General features: G+C 37.7%; 1 protein-coding gene across 1 annotated transcript in view; it reads left to right on the top strand.

The window, feature by feature from the left end:
* Positions 1-14,486, top strand: part of anapc1 (anaphase promoting complex subunit 1) — a 63,772-nt gene that overhangs the window by 23,068 nt on the left and 26,218 nt on the right. Inside the window, exons 26-43 of the mRNA XM_086258972.1 lie at positions 673-709; positions 865-938; positions 1,383-1,561; positions 1,696-1,782; positions 1,873-2,012; positions 2,243-2,361; positions 2,656-2,786; positions 3,549-3,689; positions 5,555-5,707; positions 5,934-6,015; positions 6,443-6,534; positions 6,939-7,073; positions 7,621-7,703; positions 8,368-8,446; positions 8,558-8,632; positions 10,406-10,458; positions 10,536-10,689; positions 10,797-10,990. Of these exons, the coding sequence (XP_086115098.1) occupies positions 673-709; positions 865-938; positions 1,383-1,561; positions 1,696-1,782; positions 1,873-2,012; positions 2,243-2,361; positions 2,656-2,786; positions 3,549-3,689; positions 5,555-5,707; positions 5,934-6,015; positions 6,443-6,534; positions 6,939-7,073; positions 7,621-7,703; positions 8,368-8,446; positions 8,558-8,632; positions 10,406-10,458; positions 10,536-10,689; positions 10,797-10,990 (2,008 nt within the window). The remainder of the gene's footprint in view (positions 1-672; positions 710-864; positions 939-1,382; positions 1,562-1,695; positions 1,783-1,872; positions 2,013-2,242; positions 2,362-2,655; positions 2,787-3,548; positions 3,690-5,554; positions 5,708-5,933; positions 6,016-6,442; positions 6,535-6,938; positions 7,074-7,620; positions 7,704-8,367; positions 8,447-8,557; positions 8,633-10,405; positions 10,459-10,535; positions 10,690-10,796; positions 10,991-14,486) is intronic.

Below are 14,486 nucleotides of genomic sequence, written 5' to 3'. Positions count from 1 at the left end.
TGTTTAGTTTTCTGTCTTTGTTTATGTTGGAAGTGATAGCAGAGCTGTACATTTTAATTTTTTCAGAAATCTCTCAGTTATAACATGCTATATCATGTTTAGGTGGAAACTAGCAAGGTAACTTCCTGCTAACCTCCAGCCCTGTTAAATTTAATACATTGTTTTCATGGATGCCTGGATGTTAAACTTAATTGTTACACCTGGTAAAGCAGCAACGCTGATCATCTTATTAAAGCTGAAAGAATTTATGGTTTTTAACTCTCACTGATGCTGCAGTGTTCATTTGACTTTGGGTCCAAAACTCCGTCCTCTTAAGGTCCCAGTCTGCGAGGCCCCTGACTACGGTAGCCATAATGCTCCGACAATCCATCTAGCGGTGTGGCTTCGTAGCGTACCAAAGTTGTACTAAAACATTTTGACAGATTTTTCAGCGCCGTATGCCACATAAAATTGGTTCGAGGTCAGTAAGCACAACCAGAATTCATACATAAGGCACACCGGATTATAAGGCGCTCTTTCAATTTTTGATAAAATTAAAGGACTTTAAGTATGCCTTACAGTGCAGAAAATACGGTAAGAGCTGCAAAAAGAGTGCCAAGCCTGATTTGTAAATTCATTGACCTGTTTTCCTTGCTGCTGATCTTCCTCACCCCCCTTTCTCATTTTCATCAGGCCAGAAATCCTCTGCCACTGAACCCCAAATAAGAAGGTAATTCATCTGACAGAAACATGAGCAAGAGCTTTTAAATTTCTTCTTTTTTTTTCTTTTAAGGCATTGAAACAGCTAAAATGAATTCTGACATACAGGATACCTAATAACAGTTAAAGTTTTCCGTTAATTTCTCTTGTATGTATGTTTTCTAGACAGAGCAGTGTTAAAGTGATGTCCTCCAGTGAAAATCTGGCTGAGCAGCTGGTGGTCTGGCTCACCTCACAGGGTAAGAGAAGTATGTCTCTTTAAAAAAAAAGAATCTATATTCAGAAAGGAATGTTGAAGCTATATCCTCTTTTTCGCCACCACAGTGGTTTACATGCATATTTACACATTCACACCTGTCCACTGAAACCAGTCTGTGAACCTGAATGTGCTTTCTCACTGCTGGGTGACATGTTTGCTGTGTGAATAAAGGTTTTAATATTGGTTTTTAATATAAGTGTGCTTCTTAAATCTTTTTATTTTAAAATGGGTAATGTACCCTATGATATTTTAGTTGTTCAGCTGTGAGCTGACAATAGTATAAAGCATGTACATACAACAGTTGTAGCGGCTTTTGAGTTTCACCCACCTGTTTGTGTGTATTTATGTTAGCGCTCAAAGGACACTGCCTCTAAAGCAGAATATTCCTTGTTTCTAAAAAACTGTGCATTTTTCACTGGTTTAGGTTTCACCCTGAAAGATTTGGAGTCGGTCCCCTTTGGTGTGGCTTTGCCTATTAGAGAGGCAATCTATCGGTGCCGTGAGCAGCCGTGTTCTGATTGGTCAGAGGAGGTCTGTCTTCTGATTGGAAGACAAGATCTTACCAAACAAGCCCACAAAATGACCCTTGCCAAGAGCAAAGCTGTGAGTGTAAAAAAACTTAAAACCTAAATTATTTAGATAAAGATGGAGTTCAGTGTCTGCAGATTCTAAAATAGGAAAGTAAGTTTTCAAAGTTTTGGTTCTTTTTTGGCCTTATAATTTGTGTGTTTCTCCAGTCTGTAAGTTCAGGCCTGTCCTTGGAACCTCCTGCAACCACAGAACCAGATGAGGAGGAGGATGGGATGTCAGACATTGTTCAAGAGGTAAACAAATTCATAAACATGTTTATATATTTTTTGTTAGTAGTGTGTTCTGTAGAAAAAATTCAGATATTTATGTCTTCTTCTCACTAGGTCACAGGACTGATTTGGAGTCAGGATCTGAGGGTCCAAGAGGTCAGGAGGCTTCTGCAGAGCTCCAGACCTGTCCGGGTTAGTGTTGTCCAGCTCCCAGAGGTGTCTGACCATGAGTACATAGAGGAGAAAGAGAACAAGTGAGTATAATGCATGCATTTGTCATGAACATCTTTGGTCTTGAAACAGAGACAGCAAAACACCAGTTCTAAAAAGGCATATGCAGTATATATTTCTGTACTGTTCTGTGTTTCCTTTCTTCTCCCCTAATCTGTGTGGTAAACTTATTGGCCAGTTGGCATTTTTTTAGAATCTGTGATGTTTTTATAGTTTTTATCACCTGCCCTGTCCATGTCCTTGCCTTCTATAGACTCCTGCAGCTGTGTCAAAGGACCATGGCCCTGCCAGTTGGCAGGGGCCTCTTCACTCTCTTCTCTTATCACCCAGTACCGACTGAACCTTTACCTGTCCCAAAACTCAACCTCACAGGTATTTTAAGTTTTCAGTTAAAAAATAAAATCTACTGGAACAAGTTGACGAGAATGTGGAAATTTGTAAATGGTTCATTTAACAGGAAGATAAAATTAGTTTGTGCAATAATAAAAGCTGTTGCAGTACAATTTATCACTGCCCTAGAGGAAACATAACTTTCCAAAAAAAGAAAAAACATTGTAATTATCTTTGCTAAATCAGGAACAAAATATTCCAAAGTTTAAGAGGATTAACGTTTTAATAACTACATGCATTTGCAGATTATTTCTCATTTTTATTTTTCTTCCTCAGGCCGTGCCCTTCCGAGGAATACTGTGGTAGATCTGAACAGCGGAAACATTGATGTTCCTCCCAATATGACTAGCTGGCCCAGTTTTCATAACGGAGTAGCTGCTGGGCTTAAAATAGCCCCTGCCTCACAGGTGAGACTGAAATCATTGCATGTTTAATCAATCAGTCTGTTACTTAGTAAATACCCCAAAATGTTAATGTTGACAGGCCTATAAATGTTTTTAAAAATTAAATTTTTATTTTTTATTATTTTATTAGTATTTTTCTATTAGCTCTACCTGTAATTCTGTAGAATAATTTTAATTAAAACCCGCTAGCTTGTTCCACAGCTTCAGTTTTATCCAACCTTAAATGTAAAACATTTTACATTGCTTATTCAACATCGTGTTTATTTACTACTTACCTATTTCTAATGTCATTGTTATGTTAAACTGGAGAGTATTGAAAAAAAATATGATATTGATGCTAACAGATTTAAGCATTTGATGAATATTTATTTATACTGTTCAGCTGGTTTTAGCTTTTAGCTTTTAACTCTGGCTAAAGCTACTGTCATTGTGTTCCTTCATAATTAACAAGAATGGAGACTTCCAGGGTTTTGGTCCGATTTCAGCGAATCTTGCACACAATGATCACTTAATGGGCATTAGAGTAGTTGTACGGGTAATAACTGTGAATGGAACGTGAGCCATATTAGTTACAATGTCACTGTTGTTCTAGTTTGAGTGTCTTTTATTCTTTGGGCAGTGTAATGCTAAATGGATATTAAAACTGAGCACAAATAAAATATTCTAATAATTGTAAGTACTCAAAAAACCTCATTCTCTTGCAACAAAGACATTTATTAGTGTTATACCAATAAATATAGTTTAATTTTGTTTTTTGTTTTTAAGGTGGACTCAGCCTGGATTGCCTACAACAAGCCAAAGAGCCCTGAGCTGGCTAATGAGTATGCAGGCTTCCTTATGGCCTTGGGGCTCAATGGACACCTCACCAAGTTGGCCACGCTGAACATACATGACTACCTCACAAAGGTGCACACCTGTCTACACACAGGCTTACATGTGCTGGAACAATTTCAGTATTTCTTTGCTATGTTGAGTTTTACAGCAGAAAGTAAGAAGTGTGCGTAAGTACATGTATAACACTCTACACTCAAAGAATACTTTGTACTTTAAATGCTCAGTTTAGAGCCGGTTGTGCTTTAAATTTTGTTTTCTTGCAATAATTTAGAGCTCCCGCTTCTGTCACACGCCCAACTTACAAAGAACGATAAGATGAAAACAAATTTGAAGTTAAATACAGTTTATACATAAACATGCGTCATAGCTTGGCAGCTAGTCAAAGTGAAACTTTCCCTTGTGAGAACTTAGACATGAGACAACTCCTTCCAACTTTCGGGTGAGAAAAACAACAGGATGTCGCAAGCCAAATCTTTTTTTTTTTTTTTCTAAATTCAAATGTCTATGTGAAAGGGTATTTGAAGATTGATTGCTAAGCCTTTGAACCTCATCCATACTGAGTATCCACGCTATGTTTAAGACTGATTCATTTTCATTTCCCGTTTTGAATTTTGATTTTTGTGTAAATTTAAGCTGTGGTTGATGATAATCACAGTTATTTCCCTGTATTAGTCATTGTATGAATGCAATATAAGTCTGCTCAGTCCTAATTGTGTTCTACACCATGTCCTCCTATTTTGAGTTCTTTTTTCCCCCTCTGCATTTACATGGTAATGTTTTTCACTGCAAATTTTTATTGTATGCGTTTAACGTTTAATTATATTGTTGGTATAAAAACCGTAATGGTGAATCTTGGAACTCAACTGCCCTAATATCGAGATTTCACCAGTATATATTTCTTTTATTTTAAATTATATTCTTTATAATAGCTTTATAGTATCTCATTCATAGTCTCCTAACTAATTGATCTTTTAAAATAAAGGCTCAGAAATAAATATCCACAGCTCGACACACAAGAATGAACTAATCAGATGCAGAGAGTTGATGGTAAAATATGTCACAGCTTCCAGTGTGAATGAAAGCAATGAACGTGGTTGAAGCGTGTTTGTTGCTAGTGGTTTTTTGACAGTTTCTATTCTTGCTGTGATAGAGAATTGCATACTGAGGATCAGAATTCATTAGAATTGTTTATGACTGTGGTTTTAAAAAGAATTTGGGGTGATGCCATTCACCTTTTAAACATTCCAGTTTGCGTCAGCGTTTTACAAGCAAAAACTGTGTCATTGTATCTAGTTTTTCAGTTTGTATTTTAACTCGTATTTGACCCATGATTTTTGACATCCCTGGAAGAGAGCAACTCATATTTTACAATTTCATACAAGGTCCCAGCGGTTATCTTCACAAACTAGTAAATGGTTAATCATCATTTTCTGAGCTTTTTGTCTACATTGTCATTCAATACAAGAATATTTTCATTTACTTTTAGTCAAATGATAATATGATGTCTAAATTATGAAGGCTAAGGAAGGCTGTCCAACAGATGGCCTCTTACTTCATGGCATGTGTTCACTATGCACGGCAATCACCTATTTCATGCTGTTTGTGTTAAAACATGTTGTGGTCGGTCAAACAAATGTGCACACAGGGGTCTAATGAAAACTGTCTGTCATGATCTCAGATACGAGAGTCACAGATCAAGCCAGTTAGACTGCATTTTTTTTTAGTGCAAAAGAGCATGCATTACACTGTATTTTCAATAAGTAATAGTCTAAATTTTATTAAAAGTGACTACTATTTGAAGAGAAGCTGTTTGATAATATTTCTCTACTGTTAGCTTTTGCTAGGTGTATGAAATATTAGAAAGTTGTTGTTTATCACTGATAATTGCAGATGCAGTTTTTATTGTGATTTAATGTCTGGGTGCCTCTGTCTCTCAGGGCCATGAAATGACCAGCATTGGGCTCCTCCTGGGTGTGTCTTCAGCCAAACTGGGCACCATGGACATGTCGATCACTCGCCTACTTGGCATACACATTCCTGCCCTTCTCCCGCCCACTTCCACTGAGCTGGACGTGCCACACAATGTTCAGGTAAGAGTGAGTACGTATAAAGAAGAAGATAAAGCTAATTTCGATTAATTCCGTTTTCACAGGGGGTGGCCCCAGCAGGTAGTGCTGCATGTTTGATTTGTCAGATTTTCACGCTAGATGCCCTTCCTGTCACACCCCCGAAGAGATTTCTTTTTATCTTCCCTGGATGATCATTCAGTTCTTCATCTGTTTTTTTTTTTCTTTGTTTTTTCTTTTTCTGTTACAGGTTGCAGCTGTAATTGGCATCGGGCTGGTGTACCAAGGAACGGGTCATAGACACAATGCTGAAGTCTTGCTGTCTGAGATAGGTGTGTAAGTGTGTGTGCGCAAAAGGGAGACAACACAATGGGAAAAAGTTCCATAAAATTACCTAAAAGTTTAAATTGGATACATTAAAAGCTGTTAATTAAAGAGCTGGATATGAATTTCACTGAAGTAAATAAACAGTATTTTATATATGTAACACCTTGAAAAAAAGTGCACAATATAATTTGGGTTTTGGGCTATTATTTAATTGCCAAATGCATGTTTAATGGATAGGTATCTCTCAAACTGCAAGAAAAATACTGTTTTCTTGAATAGACATTGTAAACAGTCAGGTTAGAAGTTCTGCTTAAGCTCTGTTGCTCCATTTTAAACACTGCATCCAGTCTCACTGTTGAACTTTTATTTTTACTTTAATTAGATTTTTCTTGCCATGCATAGATGGTAACTTTTGGTCTGTCTGTTGTTCAGGTCGACCCCCTGGACCAGAGATGGAATATTGTACAGACAGAGAGTCCTATTCGTTAGCAGCTGGGCTCGCTCTTGGTATGGTCTGTCTGGGGGTAAGACAAACAAAAAAACATATATATATGAATATACGTTGCCATTTTCCATTTGTTTGTTGCAATAGTAACTAATTTAAAAAAAAAAAGTAACAGCTTCTCACAAAACCCGATTGTTATGTTTATTTTTTTGTACACATACATTTTTTTCTGTTATTAAGCCACATAAGTTCTTTTAAAAGTCCCTTGGATACCTGCTCACTTCTGTAAGAAAAACCTCAGATCATAATATTGTCAGGTGTTAATGATGCTTGAAGCCCAGTAATAAAAGGACAAAACCCAAGTTCAAATATTGGTTTTCTTTGACATCTGTCTCTGCATGTCTCTTGTTTCTTATCTCTACTCTCATCCTTTTCTGTCCTGCACTTACCTTGCTTGTTCTTCCTTCCCCTTTCTCCTCATAGCATGGCAGCAACCTGATTGGGATGACAGACCTGAATGTCCCTGAGCAGTTGTATCAGTACATGGTTGGGGGACATCGCAGAGCTCAGGCTGGGGCCAACCGGGAGAGGCACAAATCCCCCAGCTACCAAATCAAGGTACATGAAAGAAACCCCCCCCTTTTTTTTTTTTTTTTTTTTTTTTTTTTTTTTTTTTTTGTCTACAGTGTAGCAGTGTTATTTCAATGCGATAAAATAATACTGAAGAATGTGACTGTATAACTACTAAAGAATTTTACCATACAATAAGAACTGCAGCTCAAAAACTATGTCATGGTTCTTCATATGTTCAGTCTGTGCTGATGTATTGTTTTTTCCCCACTAATAGGAAAGGATTTGGTAAACAAATCTTCATGAATTTTATTTTCCATATTCGTATTAGTTGAGGTTTGTTCTCAGTTTATTGTTGTCACATGTGCCAATGTCAAATGTGTAAGAAAACTCTAAAGTAGCACGAGTAAACAATATTGCATTAAATAAACTATCCCAATTGCAAAAGCTAATTGTCATATTTAATTATGTAGGTGTGAAGGGGTTTTGCAGTTGGGACACACCTCTCTTTAGATGAAGTTTGACCAAATGATTTGATGAAACAGTGGTCTGGCTTCTGTGATTAGCTAATTAACCTTACCATTGGTCATTTCAGGAGGGTGACACTATTAATGTAGATGTGACATGTCCAGGCGCTACGCTAGCCCTCGCCATGATCTACCTCAAAACCAACAACAGGTGAGAGAAAAAAGGTTTTTACATTTTTGTCTCCAAAATAAAATAAAAAAAGTTTTGATATGAAAATAGGTTTATTCCATGTCTTGGAAAGGCGACTTAAAGACTTCTGTTTTAGATTTATCTCCTTTCTACTGACCTCCTAAAATTTGTATACAAAGAGTGTAGGCATACTCTTCATGGTGTGACAAAACAATCTAAAAAGAGATACTCTGCTGACAAGTGTTTTATTTTATTAGGAGAAACAGAACTAGATAGAATAAACTGGGAAAAAAAACATAAAAATATTACATTAAATATTTACCCCCCAAAAAATGTAATACCGGTGTTATAGAATTAGAAGTAGCAAACTGTTCAAGGGGCACAGAATCTTTCCACCATAATTACTCTGTAATGCTGGTGGGGTGTTTCTTTAAAATGGCCAAAATGTCCTGTGCTGTGTTCGACTTTCTAACCACTTCTTGCCCACGTGAACCGTAACTGGAGCACCATAGCCTATTTGATGGAAAAAATAGTGACATTACACTACATCAGACTGAGACTCCTCCAGTTTCTAACAGTCTAATGGTCAAGAGGTTCTTTAAAACTCATCTGCTATCTGTTGTTTGAGAGGGTGCTGAAAGAAGGTATTAACACTCCCTTTTCTCATCATGGTTTCGCCCACTAGGTCGATTGCTGATTGGCTGAAACCTCCAGATACTTTGTTCCTCCTGGACTTCATTAAGCCAGAGTTTCTGCTGCTGAGGGTTAGTGTGGATCTAGCTCTGTGTGTTTCTGTGTGTGATCTTTTTTCCCACCTTTCTATATTTTAATCTGATATACCTGTGTCTCTTCTTCTTTTCTCTCTACCCCTAAAGACTCTGGCCCGGTGTATTATCATGTGGGATGAAATCCTGCCTAATACTATCTGGGTCAAGAGTAACATCCCACAGGTGAGAATAAGCACACCACACACACACACACACACACACACACACACACACACACACACACACACACACACACACACACACACACACACACACAAAGAGGAACAAGTGGACATGTTTGGAGCCATGATGCCACACACCCTGCAACAAATCAACAACTTGCAAAGAAAATCCCATTTGTGACGTGTGGTTTTGTGTGGATGGAGGCAGGTTTACCCTTTTTCAGTTAGCTAATTTAGCCAATTCTGGTGGCTTATTTTTTGGAAGATGCACTGATATTGGTTCTTGGTAATTGCTGTAACAGCATAATGACTCTAGCTACATTCTGTTAATAAAAGCATTTCCCCTGGTCTGTAGTTGTACTTTACTGATGCACCCAAAGATGGATGGGTAGTTTACATGAGCAGAAATGGCGTCAGTGGATAAACAGAAAAGTTATCTGAGCAAAATACAACTTGGAAACATCTTAGAGATGTTTCAACAAACGACTGGGAGAGTAAACATTAAAAAATGTCCAACGTGTATATGTAAATATAGTTATAGAACAGCGAAAACCTGTGTGGCCGCTAAGCTTGAGAAATGGCAGGAAAATAAGCCGTGTCTGATAACACTGTGAATAATTACAGTGACTTTAAAACAAATAGTCTGCATATTAGCCTTTAACTTCCTATGTCCTTATAGGCTTACTGATAACATAAACTCAGATAAATTTGACCAAGGCCAAAATTTTATCTGTAAATCAGCCAAGCATTTACCTGTAGATGTGGATAGTTTATTGCAGTGTTTGTTGCTTGATATCTTCATGATGAAGAAAATTCAATGTATTGGTCAGCAAAACTGCCAGAAATATTTTCCCCTTGGGAAGAGTATCAAATAATTAATTCAGGCTTGTTCTGCCTTTTTATGACAAAAAGGAAAAAAATAATCCCATACTTTTAATCTTTAATAACATAAATGTATTCCATTTCATGTTTTTTTTCCCCCTGTCAAATAGATAACTAAAAAGACTGTCAGCATGATAGCATTCAACTCAGTTTAGTTTCACTCCCATCTTTTATGTTTTTCTTCTGGTTGTCCACGCCCCCCTGCAATGACTTTATCCCCCAGTAGGGGGGCCCACCCCCACAGTTTAAGAAACACTGCTACAGTATAATTTACACCACTGGATATAAATATGTAAAACTACATTTTTGTGGTTTGTATTTTGAATGGCAATAAATACTAGTAACTAGAACCTTGGCACACTCAAAACAGGTTATTGCCCTTCTAATCAGGTATGAATAGCTGCATTATAGTCAGCACTATACAGAGATGCTTTAATATCTTTTCATTCCTTCCATCCATTTTCTTAAGTTCACCCTGTGCAGTGTCATGTGCTAGCTGGAACCTATGCCAGCTGCAACAGGACCCAGGCAGGATACATCCTGGACAGCTTGCTGCACAACCAGTAGAGAGAGAGAGAGACAGTCAGGCTAATTTAGAATCACCAGTTAACTTAACCTAGCCCCAGTAACTGCATGTCTTTGGATTATGGGATGAAGCTGGCCACACACAAACATGAGAGAGCAAGCTAACTCTAAACCACTGTCACCTTACTGCCTATGATTTTTCTTTTGCCCTTTCCTCCCTGATGTTTACTTTCTATTTCCATAGTTTTATCATGAGAATTTTGTGAGTTTTCAGTTAATTTAGCAAATAAATACTGTCAAAAGTATTATTTCTGAAACCTGACCACTCATGTCTATATTTTGTTTTCAACTTTCATTTTGTTTTCAGATCATGAGAGGGACTTTTGACCCTTCAGAGGACATTAACATGGAGACGATGGCGTAAGTATTGAAGCCAAAAACATCAACTCATGTTATACATTTGAATTCTGCTAATTGATTGTATTTGTTTCTCTTAGCCAAGCCCAAGACTACATTACAGCTGGGGCCTGTTTGGCACTTGGTTTACGGTTTGCTGGCTCTGCCAACTCTGATGCCTTTGACTGCCTTTATAGCTTGGCCAGGACCCACATGACAATCATGTCCTTTGCTGGTACAGCTGCTGTGGGTGCTGTGAGTGTTTTATATTTTTGACTTTGTTAACAGTAAGAAACAATGTTGTGCTACCTCATCTACTTACAGTTAAATTATTTTCTCTTTGATTTCTTTTTCTTCCCTAGCACACATTTTACAACCTCCAGACCTGCCTGTCAATGATTCTGCTGGCTATGTCCATGGTGATGTCTGGTACAGGAAACCTGAAGGTCCTGCAGCTTTGTCGTTTCTTCCACAAGCGGACTGGTGGTGAAATGAACTATGGCTTCCACATGGCTCATCACATGGCACTGGGTCTGCTCTTTCTGGGAGGAGGCAGGTGAGATGGGAACAACCAAAATATGGCCATTTTCCCAATCCCATTGAAATTTATTAAAATATATTCCTTATTGCAAGTGAAGAAAACTAGTATAAAACTATAATACATTTGAATTCATATCAATTGTCAATTATCTATTCATAGCTGAAGTGCATTTTCAGGCCAAAAATCAAAAGGCTTTTGTCAAGTTGCTTTGGGGAAAGGGTAGAGCGGCCGGTAAAGCAATTTCTGTAATCACTGAACTTGTGTTTTTACTTGAACATAAAGATCAGGCTGGTTTTCTTGTAGTTAGCCTAACTCTTGGCTAGCGATGGCTTACTCTGTCCTAAATAACTTTTTGATGAGGTGACAAATATTCTAGTCTCTAAATATTAAATATAGGTTTGGTTTTTTTTTATTGGCTTTTTTTAAATCATTTTTGTTTCCAAAAAGCATCAACTAGACCATTTGCTGCATTTTATTTTCAGCTGTAGATGAATACATATTTAGTGTTGTACTGATGATATCTTAACAACGGTGGCTCCAGTATTCAAGATACTGGAGAAACATCTCACACAATGAAACAATGTGGTTCTCTGATGTAGATTTTTCTGAAGAACTGTAAAGCTTGGAAGTACAGTAGTAATAAATATAACAGTAAGAAGAAAAAACTGTACAATATACTCATAGATAAACGCAAATGTTTACATACATAAAATCATTTCAAGACTATACAACAGGCAAGGTACCAACAAGGTGGGCATTGTTTTAAACTTCCACAACAACCTCTAAGGAATCATGTTTCAAAAAATAAATACACACACCAACACACACACACACACACACACACACACACACACACACTTTGATGTTGCTCATGCTTCTTGAATGAAGGAAGACACTGAGGTTTGAGTTATATTCTGTATGTAAGCTGTCATATGACACCTGAATTGAACAATTGCATGCATTCATCCATCCATCTATACATGCAAACCCACACCCACCCTGCTTTTTTCTGGGAAAGACCATATGCAACACGTACACATGCACAGCGTGGGTTAGCCACACAAATACAAAAAAAGTCTGCTTTGAGTGCTGTGTTCCACATAATGAATGACATTCATGCGCACATGTGCACGCAAACACACACCCAAGCCAGGTTCCTCAAACCGCTGACCCTGGTCTGTGTATTTTGAAGAGAAACAACAGCTCCCACTCTTTCATCACATTCTGCAAAAACATCTCTCCACCTACAGCCATAATCAGATGGACCTTTTCATTTCATTCAGGTCACATTTTATTTTAGACCTGCCAGCTGAAAGCCCACACACTGTAAGGACTGCAGGTTTGAATGCTCTGCACGATAGCATATATTTTCATAAGCAGTGTCATTCAGAGATTGTAGGTCATGCTGGGTAGCAGAGTCATGCTATTTCACTGTCACTTTTCCTGCAGTCTCGCTGTCTGCTCGTATGTCATTTAGTTTCTCTGTTTCCATTGAAAATGTCCTGGTCACATTTGCTTTCCACTTATTTAGCAGTTATCATTACATCATGGCCCTTCTTTTTTTCCTCAGTCAATTTCTCACGTATGTTTTTCCCATTTACGTTTGGTCTCTTTATTTGGTGATCCTTTTTGTTCTTTATTTCCCCTTTCCTCAACCTCTCCTTCTTTATTTACTTACCGTATTTAATTTCCTCTTCCCATTGGATCTCAATTGAGATAGAGCTTGGTAATTGTCCCCCAGTAGGAAACTGAAGTGACGCAAACTGTGTCTGACACAGCTGGATTTCACATTGAATAATTTTTAAACTGTCACCTCCCTAGTACGAAGACTGTTTGATGTCTGATTGGTCCCATGTGATAACTGGACAGATATTGTGAGCCAGTGTTCATTTGCCCTACACAGTTCACCCTACAGCACCTTTATTCTGCCTCAGATGTTGTATTTCTAGTAGTAAGAACACTGTCTGCCCATTTTCACTGCTTATGTGAGAATGGGCAGCTCAATCCAGTTCTTCCAACAGTGTACACAGTTTGTGTGAAGAGGGCTTAGATCTGTATTTCAAAGGTGACTGTGGCTTTTCTATCACGAGTTCTTTCTGTTTGCATGAGTTTCAGTTTGTACTAGTTAAGCATGAGCACATAAGATATATTATACTTGTCCCACTGACACTGACTAAAATGCTAGACTCAGAACTAGAGTTAGATTCTGCTACTTACCCCTATTTTGTTTGGATTTATTTCTTTTTTGTTTTGGCTCAGTCTCCTGGAAGTTCATTCATTTCAACAGAATTTGAAAATGTCAAGCGCACCACAAAAGGAAAGTGACTCAAAAGAACTGATTGTTAGCATTCATCCCTCTTTTAGTCCAAGCAGCAGCCAGGCGCCCAAATGGTAGGACTCTTCAGTCGTGTAATGTTGCTGTTAGTCAGTTTGACTGACTCAGTGCTACAAGCAGAAAAAAAATCTTTATTTGCTTAAAATAGAAAACTGATGATGCTTCACTAAAGCACCTCATTGGACTGAGGTGCTTTTAGTGTAGCGGTATAAAGTAAACAGTATTTTGGTAGAGAGCACTGCAGTGGCTCCCAATTGTTTTAGGATTTTAAGGACATCCTGTTTGTCCTTGTTTTCCCTTTGCCATATGCCATTGTCTGTTTTGAGTGCAATTATTAGAAGGCTATAGGGGTACAATAAGGGTATTCTGTCTCAAGGAATGTATAAGCAAAAGTTAGACATTTAGTTTAACAGAAGTGTCGATTTTTCTTACTATGATTGTTTTGTCATTTTTGTGCCCCAAAGCCCAAACTATTTTCACTTTTATCAAGAACTGAGAAGCTGGAAATAGTTTGGTTGTTTTTTTTTGAAGCATGATGATTGTGTTATCTGTCTACTGTGTACTTGCTGCAGGACTTCTGTAACACCCTCTATGAAACTCTAGGGCATGCTGACCCTGACGTTTGGAACTACTAGAGTAGAGGAATTAAAAGTATTAAGGAGCCATTAAATGAAGAGCAACATCCTTTATCCCAGTTGAACCTCAGTAACCTTCCGGACACAAGAAGCCTTTATTGTATGACTAATGGGGTCATTTTAATAATGTTGAGTCAAAGTAGATGCTTAACTGCCAGCTATTACGTTTAAGTGGCTCTACTGCAGTCTGAAGGTTTTAACTGGATTACAACACTCACCTGCTTTAACTAACAGAACACAAAGTTTATGTGGAAGAATGTGTTTTGCTTTTATACACAAGGTTCTTCAAATATATATTTAGATTAAAAACAGTGCAAAAGTCTTGAGGAATATCTTATTTCTGAATATTTTGCTATGGATCAGAATTCCATTAATTTTGACAATATCCCCAGAAAAGCTGGCTGAAATTCAGACCATGAAGGAGCCTACAGATAGCTGTAGACACTGTTGTAGCTCTTGCTTGACCTTCGTACAAAATGACAACAATTTGAACCAAACATTTCAAAATTGGATTCCTCACTCCATAAGACCTGCTGCCACT

The sequence above is a fragment of the Aulonocara sp. 'chitande type north' Nkhata Bay genome, linkage group LG13 (genome assembly GCF_057382095.1).
Source record: "Aulonocara sp. 'chitande type north' Nkhata Bay isolate Kocher_YH1m ecotype deep benthic linkage group LG13, A_spYH_male_GT1.1, whole genome shotgun sequence".
NCBI classification, from domain to species: Eukaryota; Metazoa; Chordata; class Actinopteri; order Cichliformes; family Cichlidae; genus Aulonocara; species Aulonocara sp. 'chitande type north' Nkhata Bay.
The sequence above is the reverse complement of the archived record's forward strand: the minus strand, read 5'-3'. Positions and strand labels throughout refer to the sequence as shown.